At 39.6% G+C, this 19,693-nt stretch overlaps 1 protein-coding gene across 5 annotated transcripts in view; it reads right to left on the reverse strand.

The window, feature by feature from the left end:
* Positions 1–19,693, reverse strand: part of slc4a11 (solute carrier family 4 member 11) — a 158,926-nt gene that overhangs the window by 5,534 nt on the left and 133,699 nt on the right. For all 5 annotated transcript variants that reach the window (XM_034235388.1, XM_034235384.1, XM_034235385.1 and 2 more), the window contains 10 exons: positions 19,371–19,455; positions 17,955–18,080; positions 17,033–17,146; positions 15,030–15,162; positions 13,171–13,244; positions 9,326–9,551; positions 8,794–8,900; positions 6,550–6,715; positions 4,302–4,475; positions 2,210–2,405 (listed from right to left, as the gene is read on the reverse strand). In XM_034235388.1, coding sequence (XP_034091279.1) covers positions 2,210–2,405; positions 4,302–4,475; positions 6,550–6,715; positions 8,794–8,900; positions 9,326–9,551; positions 13,171–13,244; positions 15,030–15,162; positions 17,033–17,146; positions 17,955–18,080; positions 19,371–19,455 — 1,401 coding nt within the window. The remainder of the gene's footprint in view (positions 1–2,209; positions 2,406–4,301; positions 4,476–6,549; positions 6,716–8,793; positions 8,901–9,325; positions 9,552–13,170; positions 13,245–15,029; positions 15,163–17,032; positions 17,147–17,954; positions 18,081–19,370; positions 19,456–19,693) is intronic.

Genomic DNA, 19,693 nt, shown 5'->3' on the forward strand with positions numbered 1-19,693 from the left:
ACAGCGGGGTTAGATCATAAATAACACTCAGCTTCAGTGGGTTTTATCTGATGAAGTGTATTTATAGCGTGAGGGGTCTCCTGTGTGAGTGTGTGAGGCGGGGTGCAAAAACACTGTCTCTGTTTTCAGTCTGGGTGTATCAGAAACAAACTCATCTCTTCCAACTGATCCAGTGTCAGGTCTGAACCATTGCAACAACAGGAGTTGATGAATCAAAATTCATCACACATCTGACAGTCCAACTATTTCACAATGTTGGCTATCATTTTGGAAACATGACTTATTTGTTATAGGGCTATCACGATTTTCCATATATGATTATCGTGGCCATAATAATTCACAATTACGATATTTTTGAGATTTCTGTAGAACATTTTAAAATAAATGTCTTTGATCAAATGTTATTTTTAAATGTAGTCATGATAATTTTGTGTAAGTATGTCCAGATAGGGAGCTGGAGAAAGAATCTTAAATGTATAAAACCAAGACTGAAGACTCAACAGTGGAGGTCTTTAAATCTGTCTCAAACTAAATAAATGTTATGAGTCACAGGCTGTTAACCTGTATTATTGACATTATAGTATGTAAAGAGTGTTTTGTTATTTTACTTAATGTAGAATAGTTTGCTGTTTAATAAATCTATGTGTATACATTATTCTGCACGGTGGAGCTCAAACATCCAGGTGAAGTAATGGGCCAGCACCAGAGGCGTTCCCATACACACAGGCGTTGGAGCTGTTCTTCATGAAATCCCAGAAGGATGAAGTGCTCTGACAAACAGTGCCATCTTTGCGCAAAATGATTATACAGGAATGAAAAGTCAATAAATAAACATGTTTTTTTTTCTCCGCACACCCCTCCCCCCACCCGCCCAAGTATATTTCAGATCTGTGGGAAACACTGAGTACCAATAACTGTCACGGCCCAAACTGTGTCCCTGTTAGTTCCCCTGTGTGTGTGTGGAGGGGGTGTGGTTTCCCTTGCAGGCAGCAGTCTGATTGCTCTCACCTGGCCGTCCGACTCAGCTGTCCCTCATCAAGCCAATCAGGACACAGCTTATCTACTCCAGTCTCCCAGCAACTCACCGCCAGATTGTTTTCTACACCAGTGGTATTACATCCTCCTGGCTGCTCCATTCAGTTATCATGTCTGCGTGTTATTCCGTACTTTTTGTAATTAGTTTCTCCTTGTGTTTCCAGTGCAATCCTTCGGCCATCGTCCACCAGAGCTTCCAGCCAAGCTGACTGCTTGTTCCTTCACCATACCTGCCTGCCTTGTTCTCAGTCCAGCCTGAACTGCTTACCTCCACTCCGGACCTCCATAGTCACCAAACCTGCCTGAGTCTCCTAACAATAAACCATTTAAACATCTTCAGTCATTGCCTGGGTCCTGTTTAAAACATAATCCTAACAATAACCAAAATACATTTTGAACAAATACCTCTCACTGCCATTTGGAGGCGCCGGTGTGTGAGGTGTATTGTTAGGACTTTTTTTTTCAGTAGGAAGGTTAAATTGGACACAGAGGAAAATAGACACAAGACAAATATTATTGTAGATTTACTTTTTGGTAAAGTACAGTACAGTATATTGCAAATATTGTTTTTCATATATAACAATAGAAGAAGAAAGGGTCAGAAAATAACAACCTTAAATTATGAATGTTTATTTATGAGCTGATCTGTTTAAATTCACTAAACCCACCTGGGATTCAGAGTAGATTAAAAACAAGCAACAACAATTATATTTGCAAATATTCTTTGGCTCAGATCCGGTCCTCCAAATTCGGTCTACCGTTTGATGTGCAGAGGCCGGCGACACACACACACACACACACACACACACACACACACACACACACACACACACACACACACACACACACACACACACACACACACACACACACACACACACACACACACACACACACACACACACACACACACACACACACACACACACACACACACACACACACACACACACACACACACACACACACACACACACACACACACACACACACACACACACACACACACACACACACACACACACACACACCACACACACACACACACACACACACACACACACACACACACACACCACACACACACACACACACACACCACACACACACACACACACACACACCACACACACAACACACACACACACACACACACACACACCCACTTCCTCACCTGCTCCTTGAGGAGGAGAGCCATGCGGTCGCACATCTGGTTTCCGTCGATGGAGGTGAGGGCGATGTAGAGGAACAGGCCGTACAGGACGGGTTTGGGAATCCACTGCAGCGGGAGGGGCAGCAGCAGCACCGACACGCCGATGAAGATGTTGGCAGCCAGAGACGTCAGCCGCGTCTCCTTCACCTGGACAATACTGAGGACACACAATAACACACACAGATGAACGCTTACTGGAGTGCACATGATTATTTAATACAATGCAACAGACAACGTTTTTTCCCAAGGTTTTCTTATCAGTGTTCCTGCACATTTTCCTTTTGAAAAATCACAATTTTCCGTTTGAAATTTCTTGGAGTTTGAGGGAAATATTAGCCTTGGACTCATTTACAGAAATATGTTTAATATCATGATTTCTAAGGTCTTTTCACCGACAAGCCTTGTTCTTACACAAACTGACATTGTCACTGTGATGGCCACAGCCACACAGGGTAAACCAACTACACTGCATCCTCATCTTCAGTAGTTTTGCTCCAGTGCAGCTACAATAAAACATGCCAATTAACACCACACATTTGCTCTAAATGTTACCATGTCCATTGGGGGAGGTTACTTCCTGGTTCAGCAAAGGGTGTGGCTGAGGACTACTATAAATACTGCAAGGAGCCAATTGGGATAGATTGGGACAAACCACCTGCTTCCATGTCAAAGGGGGGATTTGGGTTTTGTCAGTGTCCTTTGTGTATGATGTGACTATTACTTATCCCTTGGGTTCAACTTGGTTTGGCCAAGCCCCTATATAGGTTCCTTGGTTTTTCATTGTAGCAGGTCAGTTTTGTTGAGTTAACACCTGTTATGTTTCTTTGAGGTATTTTCTATTGACCTCTTTTATAGGCCTTGCTATTATATGATGTTTTGTGGATTTTTGGGTAAATAAAAACCCTAGTTTATTTAACCCACTCCTGTGTCCTGTTGTCTTACTGCTTGGTCCCTGACAGTCCCTGACAGTCACTGACATTCACACAATGAAATTCGTCCTTGGAGTTATGAGCAATTATGGCCCAATGGTTCATTATGTTGTTTGTGGTCCATGTGTCTGTTTTCAGCATCTTTTGACAATGATCATGTTCACTGGGCTCTGGGATTGAGTTTATATGAACTCCTTGTCTTAACCAAGTCAAGTAAGTGTTGGTTCTTAAAATGTAGGGATAAGACCCACAAAGAAGTGACAAGATATATCTGTGCGGTTCCAGGAAAAACAATATTTTTCTGACTATCATTTTCTTATTTTAACCATCAGTATCTGTTCAGGCGTCTGACAAACGATTGGGATAAAACAATCTTAGAAGGGAAACTGTGTCTTTAGTTGAACAACTCATGAACATACAGTTTGCAACAAACGGGCTAGCATGTGTCAACCCCAGGCTTCATCCTAAAGGACACTTTTGAGGTTTAGGCTCCAAAACTGATCTGAAAAGATCTTTAGACCATGTAAATCAGCTAAATATCCATCTGATTAGACTTGCATATGACTAACGTTAATTTATTTCTATTTACGTTGTTTTTACTCCTCTTAAGTGGGTATTTTCACGCCTTCGTCTTTATTTAATTTGTAGTTGTCCTTGAAATGCAAAGTATAAGTATGCTCAATTCCTTTTCAAAAGTTGACATTTAAAAAAAGGTTGGGAACTTTTCTTTACATTACCACTTTTCATAGACAATCATATATGTACATTTGGAATAATAAGTTCTGGACATATGCATACATTCAAAACCCTTGATTGCATATCTTCTTTCAATCAACATTTCTTATTAGATTAGAAGATTGTGCCTTGTGAATTATTATCACACTTGATTACTTGAAGAATCCTTAATATATGCTAACTTTGGCCGTAATGTTAATCTTAATCCTCTCATCTCTTGAAAGCACCCACACCTTTTCAACCCGGAGACAAAATGGTTAGTTACATAGTAATCATGCAATCAGGATACAGTAGCCTGCGACACAAAATCACCGGTCACCGCGTGCTCTGAGGACGACCTTTAATTGAGCATCTGATTAGCACCGGCGATGAGGAGGCGGGTAACTCACGTCTCGTAGAGGTGCCCTCCCTCCACACGCTGCTCCACGAACGCCAGCTGGCGCACATGGAGGGTGGAGTGGGGGAAGGCGGCGTGCATCCAGGGCAACCCCAGCACTGACATCAGGATGTTAATGAGCCCAGAGAGCATCAGGTCCCAGTGATACGCCGTGCCCTTCAGCAACCTGCGGAGCAATGCAACTGTTACACTCAACAACAACAACAACAACAACAGGCTAAACCACCACAACTCACCCACATGAGAAAACTAACATTATCCTAGTTTCTACTTTACTGGTTGTGGTTTTATTTAGAAGTTTTCCCAAAGTGCGTCATATCTGTTTTTGCTTCCTGTCTTTGTCTGTTTTCCCGCCTATTTTGAATGTCTTTCGTGGCCTTATAAGTTCCATCTTATCACAATTAGCCCTGCAACCACCTGAGTCCTAAAACCTGTACATTTGATAGTATTTTACCACGTCTAGTCCCCTCGTCTTAAAGTCAATTTTCTTTTTTAAATGTGTTGTTGGTTAGATGCCTGAAAAACGTCTGTAGTTTACACAAAATTAAGATATCTTAACATTTTGTCCAATAACATAAAATATGTCCGTGAATACACTCGTGAATGTCCAAAAATGGCCATCGCAAACAAGTGATTAAATGAGGCTATACTAAACGTCATCAGCCCGAACATTAGCAGCCTTTAGATTAGTGGTGGTGACACGCAGTCATGTAACCTTGATGTAAGGCAAGGCAAGGCAAGTTCATTTATATAGCACCTTTCAACACAAGGCAATTCAAAGTGCTTTACAAAAAACGAAAGACATTAAGAAAATGGCATTTAAAATCAGTCATTAAAAAGAAAAGTAGTTCGCTTATATTATAAATCAACTAGACTAATATTAGCCTTTTACTTCTGGCTATTGCATTTTTCACTTCAACATAGTGGTGTTAATATGTGGAGGCTATACTGCTGAACAATACCTGTAAGTATCATAAACATGAGCACATGTGACACTCAGTTACACAAATTCAAAGGGCATCAATAACCTAAAATTAGCGTTGCCCTTCAATACAACCGGACTACAATTGCTCATATCTCTCACTAACTCATTCAACAAATAGGAAATCAATGGACACGTCTCTCGTGTTTCCATAAATCCAATATATAAAACATATATATGTGACATTGAAGTAACTGTACATAAAGGGTTGATCTTGTGATCTGATGCCACAGAACATTTGTCTGCACAATAGAGGAAAAGAGGGTTGTTTTCTTACTCTATAGTCTCTAAATCCCTAAATAACTTAGGATAAGACTAACCAAGCTTCATTCTGACCTATTTTCCTTCAATGGAAACATTACTGAATGTATGATGATCTGCATAATAATGACCAATATTTTAAATGAATAAATGATGACAGAAAACAAAGAAGTGATCTGGTGCAGGTGTGGTTCGATAAACATCGTATTTCCAGATACAAAAAAATGATGTCGTGCAAATCAAAGGATGCATTAGTCAAAACAGAGCAGGAACAGAAATAGCCATCGCTGTGTTCCGCTTCTGTTCTATTGTTAGGTACACATGAAAGAAGCAGTGAAGTTTAAATACAGCAACTGTGCTTACAAACCTTTTTGATAGGTGTTACATCAACTTCTATTTTTTTTACATATTGTGACGGCGTTAAAAAGATCGGCATGCTTGGAAATCACTTTGTTTTTCATGCTATAGCAACCGTCGTCCTGCCTTCCAGTGAAATCTTCCCCAAACTTCCAGATCCAATTAATTTCTGCCTAACAAATGTCGATGCTAAGGGTGGAAATGTCATCATTATAGATTTCCACTGTAGGGCTGCTCTGAAGTGGTCTGTCCAATGCACATTTCAGAAGAACAGGGTGAAAAGCTCAGCGTAGTGTTTTGGCTCTGAGGCTTCTTCAGAGCTCCCTGACTGTGAACATTTGACTCAGATGTCAAGTTTCTGCTTCAGTTAATCTCCCCTCCCAAACAGACTGGCAAATATCCGGTTTCTGCACATCCCCAAGGTCTTTGGTGGCTTTTCAAAGGGTCATAGAAAGAGTTTAAACCAGTAATTGCATGAGATTATAATCCCAGGATTCACCCTCACTATTTTTATCATTTTGGACAGAATCGACAGTTATCTACTTGTAAATAAAGTCACAACAAAAAGTCATCATAGGATTAAAATATGATGCATTCTTGGTCAAAATGATTCTGTATATGAAGGCATGTTTGTCTCTACCTGTTCTCTGGCGCATTGGTTAGCGAGACGACGATGTTCTGGTCGATGAAGATGAGGACGGCCAGGAGGAATCCCAGGCCCATGGCGCTGACCACGTTGAGGGCCGACAGACGCTCAAATGGAGCCACCCTGAAGACGGGCCGGTCATAAACTTTAAAAACTGGAACTGTTCACAGAGCAAGAGAAGAACATTGCAACTTGAGCCAAAAAAATATTAGACGATTAATCAGATACTCAATCAACAGAAGATAAATGCAGATATGTAAGGATTAATTAGGTATTTTACTTGAATAAAATAAATACTATGGTCCTACAATATTCTATTACAAGTACAGTACTTTCTACCACTTGATAAATGTCAACTATTTTGATAACATTTTATAATTGTAGTCATTTTTTATTCAAAAACCTCAAACATTGGGAAATTCCAGCTTCTTAAATATGAGGATTTGCTGTTTTCTTTCATTAATAATTAGATAAATGTTGCTGATAATAGTGGGAAATAATCCTTGGCTGCAGCCCTAATTACACCTTTGAGTTTTAATGAGTTCTTTCTTTGTTAGATAACTGTAGCTTAGGGCATGACCTACTTGATTACATCTCTATGATAGCTAAATTATAAGCATCAGTTTCTTTAGTGGACTTTAAATGGAGACAGGAATGTCATTTTGTAAATATTATTGTGCTTTAAATTCTCCATCAGTACTTCCCAGCTCATCAGATTCCATCTTCACTAACATAACTGTCTCTGTTACTGCTGTTATGACTCCCGTTTCACACCAAAAATCATTTCCTGTGTTTGGCTCTCTCTTTTTTCCTCTGCTGTAGATCTCATTTAGGGCTGTATCACCTCAAATGCTGCTGAATTAAGTGCAGCTGGTTACATTTAGGAGGAAATGACAATGCAATAATGGGGTTATTATCTTATGACTTATTGTCTCTGGAGGTAAAGGAACAGAAAATTGGCCCGGCACTTAAATTTAAATTCACTTGAGGGTTTGGCGCTTGTCTCTATGTTTCTGCGTCCGACCTCTGGAGAACAGCCGCTGCCTTGGCAACAATGAATGGAGACTCAAAATGATGCTAAACAATAGAGGATAACAACTGACTATCTCCCATGTGGTTTGGCCTGTGCCTTGATTAAAGAACATAAAAAGACAATAAAGGCACCAATAGAGGAGGCCCTGCAGTTAGACAGTCTGTTTTGGAAGTAAACACACAACAAGTTTGGGCCCTTCACCAGATTTCGACCAGAGTCCGAAGCCCTAAAGTGAATACACACCCCGAGCAAAAAAGATATAGCTGACTAGCAACCACTAACAGCTTCCTTACAATTACTTTCCCTCATTTTTCATATTTAACCCAATGTTGTGAATCAAACAAATGCTGTGCTTTGATCGAGGATACAGATTTTTCTTTTGGGCCTATGTGTTACAATGAACTCACATTAAGTAAGTTCAAAGAAATGTTAATGCACATGCAGATGTTATAAATCAACTATTCTTTCCCTAAGACATGTTTGCCCTAGTTAAAAGCTCAGTAACACAACTGCTAATCACTTCATTATTCATTAAGAGCTGTGAGGAGAAATATGTGCCTGTGCATGTGGCGTCGAGGGGGGGGAACAGATATTGACTGTAGTAGTTCTGAGAAGTTCTGTATATTTTCTGCAAAGACAATTGTGATGATTTTAGCATTTCCAATCTTTTGACTCACTTTCAACTCTCTTAGTTCAATGATGAACAAAAAGATGAGCTTTTAAATACAACATATTTAATGGGGCCTGCTTTTGGGGGGTTCTCTTTCCTGTAGTGTGTTATTTATGTTTTGGTGCATGTAAATGGTCTGCAAAGGCTAAAATCCCTGTGTTCCCAGGGGGGAGTTTATCTCCCACACACTCCCCTCCTGCCTGAAACACCTACATTGGACTTTTTTGTTAACTTCTGTAACATAGTGACATCACTAGAATATGAGGTTTGCTTTTTTACAATGCAATAGATTTAGAAATCTATCAAATCTGAATTAGAGACATGTTTTTCCAAATTACCATGTGAATGATTTGATCTTACAATGTGTTACAAAGTCACTTTTTGCCGTGTTATGACAGCTGGGGTTTAAAAAATCTGTAAAATATATGAACTGTATATCATTTTATATATTTATCTGTATATTGCATACCGATATAAAACAGTATAACTAGACTGCAGTCCCTTTAGCATCTAGAAAGTAAGTTATGATACTTACGGTCAATGTCACTGAAAATGTAGGAGCCGATGAAGGAGAACATGAGCACTGAGATCGGCAGAGCGCAGTCCGACATCACCTCCCTCACTTTGACATGCAGGAACGGGCTGGAAGAGAAAGGGAGAGAAAGAAAGAAATTAAGAAAGAGGAGAGTGAGCAAGGAGAGACAAATAAGAGAGGAATATAATTACTTTAGACAAGACAAGGACAATGGCTGCAATCCTGACACTGCTTAAGTACCTCAGTCTGCCTTTTGCTTACACAATTGAATCCGGCTTTGAGGTTGATTTGATTACTGGGGGCAATCAGAAGTAGAATATTAATGTTTATTAAATCATAGGCTGGAACAGAAGCTTCGACAGAAACGGGAGCTTTGTGAGAGCCCGTCTGGAAAGTTCCTGAAAGCCCCGTCACTCCAGATAATCGTTAGAGACGAGGCCCCAACTCAGCAGTGTGCGTACGAGATCTCTCCCAAACAAGATTGAAACTCCTGCGGTGATTTATCTGAAGAGTGTGGCAGCGCTGCACGTACCTCCTTTTGAACTGGTACAGGGTGTAGCCCATCCATAACGTCCCGAGCATCAGCAGCATGCAGAGGAGCGGCCTCTCTCGAGTGCAATGGATGACGGTTTCGGGGAGGGCGTTGAGAGCGTATCCCGCCGCCTCGCTCCTGTTTCCCCCGAGCAGATCTCCAGCCTGATGGAGGATCTGTACGGTTGTGTTTCCAAGCGTCGGTGGGTGGTAGTACCTGAGAAAGACTGAACATCCACAGAGTCTAGTTAATCTAGTTTAGCCATTCTATTAAATATGGTAATACATATAAAACAGATTGTCATTAAATGTTAGATATTCATGGTTCCCAGAGGATGAATCCTAGTGATTTTCATATACCCTGAACGTTTTTAACTCCCAATGAAATCAATACTACCCTGTTTGTATATTCACTAAAAAAATGTATATCAAATACTTTCAAAACGACATGCCTCCTGCAAGAAATATTATTTGCCAACAAGCAGCCTTAAAAACAGAGAGCGTATTTCATGCTCGAATCCCCATAGAAAGATCATTTAAAATATTACATTAAGGGACACTGCTGGGTGAGTAGACATGGAGGACAGGGACTGTAAACTGTGCAGGGATCGCTAGAGAAGAGAAAACAACATAAAAGGGAGATAAACCTCAGCTGAGCTGTGGCTCTGCACTGAAACCTGATCAACTGGATCATAACAAATATTCACTGAAGGTAGAAAGCACTATTTTGCTCATGTCTTTGTACACTCACACACAGTAGATATAGGAGATAATAGTTTTAATGAAAATGAAAGGCAGTTGTGAGGCAGTGACTGGATCAACAGTCAATCTGATTCCTTAAATGACGATAAATTATTTTCTGCCACTAGGGGGCTCTCAAAGGATGAGTTTGGTGGCGTCGCAGATAATTGGAGTTTGTTATTGGAGTCAACTTTTTGGTTTGTTTTAAGACCATTTCTTCACAAAAGTCTAATTTTCTCCAAAACAAATGGCATCTATGAGTGAATCAGGTAGAAACAGTAACATTCATTGTGTTTTCCCTAGCAGAAACAGGGTGGAACGGCTGCTAGCTAAAGGCTAATGTTTTCTCTGTTTATCTGACAACTTGAGAGCTAGATGTTCAAGAGGTTTTTGATCAAGAGCTGAAATATTCACAGTGTCATCCTCTCCAAAATAACATACCGTCATTAAAAGTGTGTGGCAGCTAGTTTGCTTAGCATTATGTCTGTTAACTAAAGATCCAGACATCCAATTACTAAAATCTAGCTACAATCTTCAGTTAACAATGTCCAGGATCTAAAAGGTGTATCGTCAAAATGTGGCTGCCGATAACCGTGACGCTACACTAAAGGGATGCTTCCTAGTTCAGGGGCCAAATAAAAACTGTTACTGTTCATTTTAAGGATATCTTTGATTTTAACATATAACATTGGTGTAGTCTTTTCTTTTTTTATGCAGGAATTGAATGTACTGTTATGTAATTGTGTAACTTTCAACATCTGTATGATTTATCTCTGTGCTGGCAAAAACAACAACAACTGTAGTTTATTGAACTTGACCAATGACATTTATCCTGATACCCTTATTAGATCTACAGGATAAACAACCAACCATAATGTAAGTCTCCTTCTTAAGTGAGCATCATGTTGAAGGTTGGGATGTTAAACTAGATAAGCTTTTAGAACTATTTTAAATAACAACCTTGTGTATAACAGTAGAAACCATTCTGATCATCACTTTCTTTGCAGAGAGTGAAACGACCTGCAAGCGGCTCCTTCTGCATGCCGTTTCATCAAACCAGAAGAAAGTTATGAGGCAAACAAAGTTGTACAGGAGACTGGTAACACACTCATATTCATTGTACTGCAAACTATTTTGGATGGAAAGTGTACACAAAATGGCATAGGTTAATGTTATGGTAATGGCATATGAGCTAGGAGCGTATTCTACAAATGGTTTCTGAAAATTGAACTACAGCGCCAGCAATCTCCACGACTACATCGCGTTCAAAATAAATTACATCCAGCTATCGTCATCTCATTTGTCGCAAATTAAATTGTATAAAATATTTATGATATGATATGAAGGCGGGAGAGGGGGTAGTTTGGCTGCAGGCTGGGTTTGAAAGCTGGATTGATTAATTTACTACGAAGTATCTCTGCCTCTCAGTCTGCTGAACCACCTAAAAAACTCTGCTTCTTACTTTTAATTGGACAAAATACTCATTTATTATACATGCAATAAACTTGAAAACAATGACTGCTTATGTTGATAAGTTAATAAATCAAATGGTTGCTTCTTGGCTGTCATGTATGGTTTATTTTTGAGAGAATTGTCTATCCTGCACCACTACTGTATAATAACCAAAAGTATGGCTTGTTCTGTGTGCTGGGTTTATTGAATATAAATTACAGTGTTCATCTGCAAACAGACGATAATACGGAAAAATAACAAGGGATATTTTCAATCAAATTGACTAAATGATCAGTTGAAGAGATCTAATTAGCATCAGTCAACAAAGAATTCTCCAGTTGGGGAAACCACACTAATTATGCCCCGGCCACACGAGGACGAAAACGGTCGTTTGCGTTACTGTTTAGTGTCATATAGACCGTTCGGCCACACGAGGACGACCGAATACGGCACTAAACGACTGCGTAAACGATAACGGGTCCCAAGGTGGATAGAACGGCATATGCAACGCTCTGGGGGGTCCAACGGCTCCGTGTGTACGCCCTATACGATCATTTTCTGATAATGATGAGGCAATAGCCCCGCCTCTCCCCACCTCTGCTGCTCACCCCCGCGTCAAAGTAAACTGCACACTGAATTCAGATTATTTATCTTTCTCTCGATATGGACCTAAACGCGAGTGAAGTCTAATCTGACAGGACGGAGACACGCAGCTCTGCTCACCTGCAGCTCCTCCCGCTGTGATGCGGCGGTGAACGGAGTAAAACACACATTTCAAGTCCGATCATCACCCTTAGCTATTTTAATTACCTCTCAAACTACCTAAACTAGATATAAATATGTTTATTTTTACTGTCGGCCGGGTCACTCATTACTGGATCAGCTGCTGCATGAAACAGACACTGGCGCTGTCCGAAGAGAGGGAGGAAAAAGAGAGGCTCCGTGTATTTTATTATTATAATATATAGATTCGTTATTCATTTGTTTTAAAGCTCAATAAATAACAAAGGAGACCTTTGACTGGCACTTTTATAATTTTGTCGGAAGATTTAAACTTTAATACACGTTGACTGGCGAAAAACTCTGCCCGGTTCCCTCGGCCCCCACCACGGAGAATAAACAGAAGGGCAACCATGACAACCATGCTTCTTCGCTGCTTTTGTGGAGGAAGTTACAGCGCCACGTACAGGCTCCTGCATATGTACTGCAGCTTCTCCAGCGGTTGGAGCTAAACGGAGCTGTCTCGTGTGGACAGACACTATCCGGATGACTATTGCGTGTGGACGGAAGCTTTTTTGCGATTGCGTTTGCGTTAATCCTATGCGTTTAGCCGTTTTCGTCCTCGTGTGGCCGGGGCATTAGTGAGCTGCAAACGTATCTAAAAAGTGTGGATAATCGTTTCCAAAGTGTAAATCTGGGCATTTTTAATTATTCTCTCTCAGTGCAATTGGCTTTCTTGAGAATGACACATGAATTTGAGGCTGTACTAGTGGAGGCTCTGACGGCAGGTTTGATGCTGGAGTCAGAGCGGACTATAAAATATTGAATTGCAAAATGACAGGTATGTGGGAAAAACATAAATGGGAGACTGTGAGAGAGACATTTATGTGAGTTCATAGAAAAGAGGTATTTGCTGTGTGTTTGGGAACTTACTTTTGACTGTGCCTTTCACTGCATCCACCACAAATGCGATGGAAATGAAGAGCGCAATGACCTCCTCTGTAGACCTAGAGAAACAAAGAAACATTAATTAAGAGGCAAAACAAAACTATTGAGGAAAAAAATAGTGTTGATAAAAACAAAAATTAGAAAGAAATAAACATGCGTGTTTGCAGTAAGCATCCATGTCAGTTGAAAAACATCGTCCTTCTTCATTGTATCCTAAAATTGTCATAATTACTGTGTGAATTATTGAGTTATGGCCAAATACCTGCCTTGTGACATCAATGTGACCTTAACCCTTGACCCTCAAAATAAAATCAGTGTATCCGATGATGTTGTTCCCAAATTGGTCTCAGGTGTTTCTGAGATATCGCAAGTGAGGTCATGGTGACCTTTGACACACCAAATTAGACAGGGCAGAGTATATAGAGGCGAAGTCCCTCCCCTGCCGGGGGAGCTCCATGGGACCTTATTTCGGAAAAAGTATGTGTTGAAGTCAATGGAGAGAGAAAGATTATCTTATCCATTTGAATTGTGCCACGAATTACACATATGATGTTTGTCAATTTAAAAAAAAAAAATGTTGCAAGTCAAAGTTTTTTAAATGTGTTGTAAAACTGTGAAGTAACACTTTGTGTGTGAAACGCTCAATGAACTACATCTCCCATCTCGCACCAACACCAAGACGGCCGTCACGTTGGCACATTTCACTTCTTTCTTTCAGAATGAGGCGAAAAGTATAAAACGAGGTGAAAATCACTACAAGTCTGAGATTGTTGAGAGCTGTACATACACACAAGGGGAGTTAGTCGGTTCCGTAAGAGCCAGCATGCGGGACCGGGATTCTGGGATTTGTAGTCTTTCTAGTTGCGTATTTTTCATAGTCTAATATTTCAACAGTTTTACCACAAATTGTGACTTTTTTGACATGGAAATAATTTTTAAGATTGACAAACATCATATGTGTAATTCGTGGCACAATTCAAACGGGATCGAAAGATACGTTTTCTCTCTCCATTGACTTCAATACATAATTTTTCCGAAATAAGGTCCCATGGTGGTCACCGGAAATGCAGGGACTTCGCCTCTCTATTGAAGATGACATTTTAATTATTTTTCTTCCAGGTGTTTCCAACTTTTTTATGTTGGTGTCACTGTTGCAAAGATAACCACATTGTTTTTCGTTTTCCTCAGAGCATGTTTCTAGCAACAAATGAAGCGTTTTATGCTAATGTAATGTGTCTCTTCCTTTGATGCAGATGAATGCATGATGATCAGATGTATTATATTATCTGGCGACATTTGGAGCTAGTTATGGCTAATTTCATGAAACATAAGTTAGCAACACTGCGCAGGACACACTGTATTTGGTTTTCCGCAGCTTTGTGCCGTAAATGTAGCCTTCACTTTCCCAGGCAGACATAATGGGATAGCGAGAGCGAGACTTATAGTATAGGGAACCAATCTAAATGCAGATGGTCTCATTACTCTACAGCCATTACATTATGCAATCAATATATATTTCAAAATGATAAATTAATGCAGAAAATGTGTCGATTTCCCCCTCAAATCTTTTGGTTTTGGCTAAAGGCAATAGGGAAGCAGAAGGAACGATATAAAACTCTGGATGTGTGGTAGCTGGGAGGAGAGCTGTCACCCTGAATCCTCTCTGAAATCTGTTTGTTGTAGAAAACAGATTTTCCATTGAGTGTCAGTGATTCTGCTGCAGATACTGACGTTTTAACGCCCAATTAAAAACATTTTCTGTTTGTCAGAGAAGGGAGACAGCAAAATAATTTCCTCATAGGTATGATTTTACTGAAATGGTGGTAGAACTGCATGAGAAATACCTTTTAAAGAGCTTCATGAGCAGACTGACGTTGAAGATGCCTCCCAGGATGAGGAAGAAGCAGTTCCACAAACCGATGCAGGCGTAGAAAGCGGGGAAATCCAGGTTGTAGTCGTCGCAGATTCCTCGTATCACTGCATGTGTATACAAACAAATACACAGAACAATTCAGATAGATCATAGAGATCTGAGACATAATTACTCCTCATTAGCAATGCAACCATCTCAGAACTTAGTGTTTAACAATTGACATGTGTTTGGTCTTTTGCAGCAGTAAGCTAGTCTTCTCTTATAATTAAACACCAGTGCTACCCTCCTCTGGGTAACATGTGCCACATTGAAATTGAAATTGTATGCAAAAAACCACAACAAAAGGAGAGTGATCGATGATGGTTCAATTAATATATAAAAATGAAAAAGAAACTAGGTTTATTAATTTACAGAATCGATAATCTCTTTGTATTCTGTGAATACAGATTCTTGAAAAGGAATTGAATATAAGCGTAAAACTGAGGAATAGTTTTTTTGATAAACTTCTATGCATGTTATAGCAGATATTTGACTTAGAAATCACACAATGAAAAGGAAAATATTACGTTTTTCACTCAAACATGAGAATGACAGACATTTAAATGTGTTTGTTAGGACTATGACAATTTAGATTTGTGTGCAGATGAGCTACAACTTAACAAACAAGCCATTGTTCTGCTCAGAAAGGCTGCTGGAAATTTACCGTAATTACCCCCATGGGAATGTGCTTAGCAGAAATCTAACCCATTTACTTCAAAGATCATCACACCACAAACCCAACAAACAGCTTCGGTATAAAAAAAACTACATCTTGGCATCGGGGTCGCTGCTCATCTCATCGCTGCCTGATGCCGTCACCATCGTTTAAAATCCAACAAAACACCGCTGCCGGGTAAAAACTGACAGCAGTGCACATAACGCTTTATTGTCGCTCACTACTGAATATAAAGTTTACACGGTATCGTGGGTGAGCTAGTTTCCTCACCCATTGGCTCCTCAAACCAAACATTATGTAACATCTTCCCCATTAATTCCTGAAAATCATATTGTTTTGGAGATATATTCTATTTACAATACTCAATCTATGTCATTTGTGCAATTTTTCAACAGTGCATCGTTAAGGATTATTACCGTATCGCACATTTGGCGCCATATTTCTGTTCCAAGCATTAACATATTTATTAATACACCGCTGTATATATCAGAAACAGAATACTTGACTTATGCATGGGGAAATTGGGTTTCATGACAGTTGCATAAATGTTTATATTAACATAAAAAGTTTAAGTAAAAATGTGCAAATAATATTAATATTTATTTTAAAATATGTAAAAGTGTGAAAAAAAACTAAAATAAAACAAAGAAAAGTTATATAAACAGAAAAAGTTAAGTTAATATGTGCAGAAAAATATAAAACTAAATAAAAGTCTTGATATTAACATTAGAAGTTTAAGTAAAAATGCACATTGTACAAAAAATAACAATAAATATGAAAAATGAGTATATTACATGTCTTAATGTTTGCAGTGTTGAATATATTGAATTTATTATGAATATGTCTACATATGTATTGTGATATATTTATAAATATTGTGCACATTTCTACTTATGTTCTTACTTTTTATGTTTGTTATAACAACTGTCACAAAACTCCCTTTCTCTCTGTGATGAAAACATTATCTTGATTCAGCTTTTTTCTTCACTGCACCAGGAACACTCATAGCCAACACATGCCTTGGTGTGAAAAACAGCTAAATGACTCCAAAGGTGCTGTTTTCTGGTTAAAGAAGGAGCAGATGAGGAGTTTCTAGGTGCTGTTCTACACGGTTGGGCACCTCCTTCTCTTGATTTTCGATGTAGTCCCCCCCCCCCCCTGACCCCGGGCTACTTTTTCAAATCAACAGTCGGCAGAAACTGTGAAAAGATAAGTGTGTGTTGGCTGAGCAGAGCTGGGTGAAAGAGGGGAAAGCCTACCGCTGATGAAGATGGCGAGGGGCGCGGTGGTGAGGGGGATGACTAGAGGAGAGCCGGCGAACAATGAGTAGATGACCCCGCCGATGCTTTGGCCGATGATGGTCTTCCGAACATCTGGCCAGAGAGGACACACACAGAGAAAACTCAGGAGGAAGTACTGATGGGTACTCATTAATCTCATGAATCAGCAAGTTTCTTCTGTAAAGCTGAAAACAAGCTGGAGGAAATTAGATTAAGCAAACAGGGAGGTTATATGATCAAAACAACTTTTATTTTACTCCATTCTAAAGCTTTACTAATCCATATTTCTATATGCTGCTACATGACACTTTTGGACACTCGGCTCCATAGCATCTCTTAATAACTGGACTTAAACTCCCACTGTACATTTTACATTCATGTTCTATTTAAAATTGAATAATCCATTCTTGCACAATTATATCCTGCATTATATTTGTTACTGGAAATTTGTATTTCCACATGTATATATATTTTCTATTTTCTATTCTTTAACTTTTTTAATTTGTAATGCTTTTTTATTTCTATTTCTGAAATATTTTGGAATGTTTATTTCTTGTGTCTTAATTTCTCTTATGTACATTGCCTTGTGTTTTTATGCTAACATTTCCCAAATTGGGATCAATAAAGTACCCATCCATCTATATATCTATATATCTATCCATCCATCCATCCATCTATCTATCTATCTATCTATCTGTCTGTCTGTCTGTCTGTCGTCCGTCCGTCCGTCCGTCCGTCCGTCCGTCCGTCTGTCTGTCTGTCTATCTGTCTATCTATCCATCTATCTACATAGACAGCTGTCACTACCCTTTACCAGTTGTTTTTTGTGTACAGGTTACTAGTAATTGTAACGGAAGACATTTCAAAGTAACCTCCCAACTCTGTTCAGACATGCTCGTACCTATCTCCCCACGTGTGCTCTCGTCGTTGAGGGATCCGAAGGCGATGGCGGGGAGGAGGATGGCGATGTAGAGGAAGATGGCGGTGGTCATGTACTTCAGCAGAGTTTTATTACTGCCGACTATACCTGAGGGGAGAAAAACACAAACACATGAGTCATGTTCACCTCATAATGGAGCGGAGGAGGCTTTCATTTCGAGGTGACAAAAACATTAACAGACAACATCATTCAGGGCCTCCGCAGTACGGAAACATCGAGTACATATGGTACAACTATTTTATAAAGGCTTATACTAAATACTGCCCATTAAAAACTAAAACATCATTTTTTAAAGAGGCATTATGTTTTCTGGGTTTTCCCTTTCCTACTGTGTTATATAGGTTTTAGTGCATGTAAATGGTCTGCAGAGGCTAAAATCCCCAAGTTCTCTCCAGAGAGAGTTTCTCTCCCACACACTCTCCGCTAAGAAGTTGACCAATCACAACAGAGCCGTCCAGCTAACCAATCAGAGCAGACTGGGCTCTGGTTTCAGACAGAGGGTGAAAAGAGGTGCTGCAGCACAGGTAGTATGAGAGCTTTTCGAATATTAAAACATGGAGACATGTCGCAGTAGAGGTAGAAAATAAAAAATGAACCCTTCAATTCGAATAATACGGCCACTTTAAGAGCAGTTATCGCTATTATAGTAATGATAGATAACTTGCTTTGGAATAAAACAGTTAGATATGGCTATAATGTGATCGCAAGGATTTTGGTCCTGTGACATCCATTACAGGATCATTATCTGATGACCCTCACAAGACAGAAGTATCTTTGTTTTTTATTTACAGCCTGATATACATGTTTGGATGTTATGAAATGAGTAGTGACTAAAAGAGAGCAGCCGCAAAAACTCTCTCTCTCCATAAATGTACTTTCTTTACAACAATCAAGGTCAACAGAGTTAATGTATCTAATTAAATCAAGCATTTGCGTTCACTTCAAAACGAAAACTGAGTGAAATTATTCCCTGAAATTTGGAAGCATCTCTAGTTGCTGCTAAACAGAAACATATTCATACTGTATAGAAATATATATATATATAAATGCTAAATTATAAAGGTCAAGCAACATGTGTACTTTCATTTGACTGATGACAGAAACCTTTTCACCGATAGAGAAGGATTTGAAGAGTCAATAAAACCTCCACTCTGCAATGTACAGCGCAATATGCTTGCCTGATGACCTGGGAAATTACATTGATGTTGGACCATATTGGAGCAGCAAGACATTTTAGCAGGAGACAACGCTAGATGTGACACAGATGGAGCACAGGGGTGTCCGAGGCAAAGGGTGGCAGACAAACGAGGAGCTGCCAGAGCACCCTGGCACATTAAGGAAGATGAGTCACTCTCACTACAATAAGGGCCAGCTCACCATCTGTGAAGTCGGAGGGGTAGTGAGGTAGACGGCGGCACAGGTCCTCGTAAATCCCCCGGCCGGCTCTTAAGAAGTCTTTATACTGTGGACACAAGAGGAAAGGTTACACACACGTGGCTAAGTATCAGCGGTAATCTGTAGGAGTAAACATGCCAGTGTGAACCATCAACAGACGCAGATTTGATTTGCTTATTAAAAAAAGAGTGATTTTGCAATGTGGGTTGATTCTGTGTTTGGCGCAGAATATATTAATGTTAAACTTTACACATCTGTTGTTGTTTAGAAAGAGCAATATTAGATAACACAATCTTCAAAGGTTT

This window comes from Gymnodraco acuticeps, unplaced genomic scaffold, assembly GCF_902827175.1.
Source record: "Gymnodraco acuticeps unplaced genomic scaffold, fGymAcu1.1, whole genome shotgun sequence".
Taxonomy (NCBI): Eukaryota; Metazoa; Chordata; class Actinopteri; order Perciformes; family Bathydraconidae; genus Gymnodraco; species Gymnodraco acuticeps.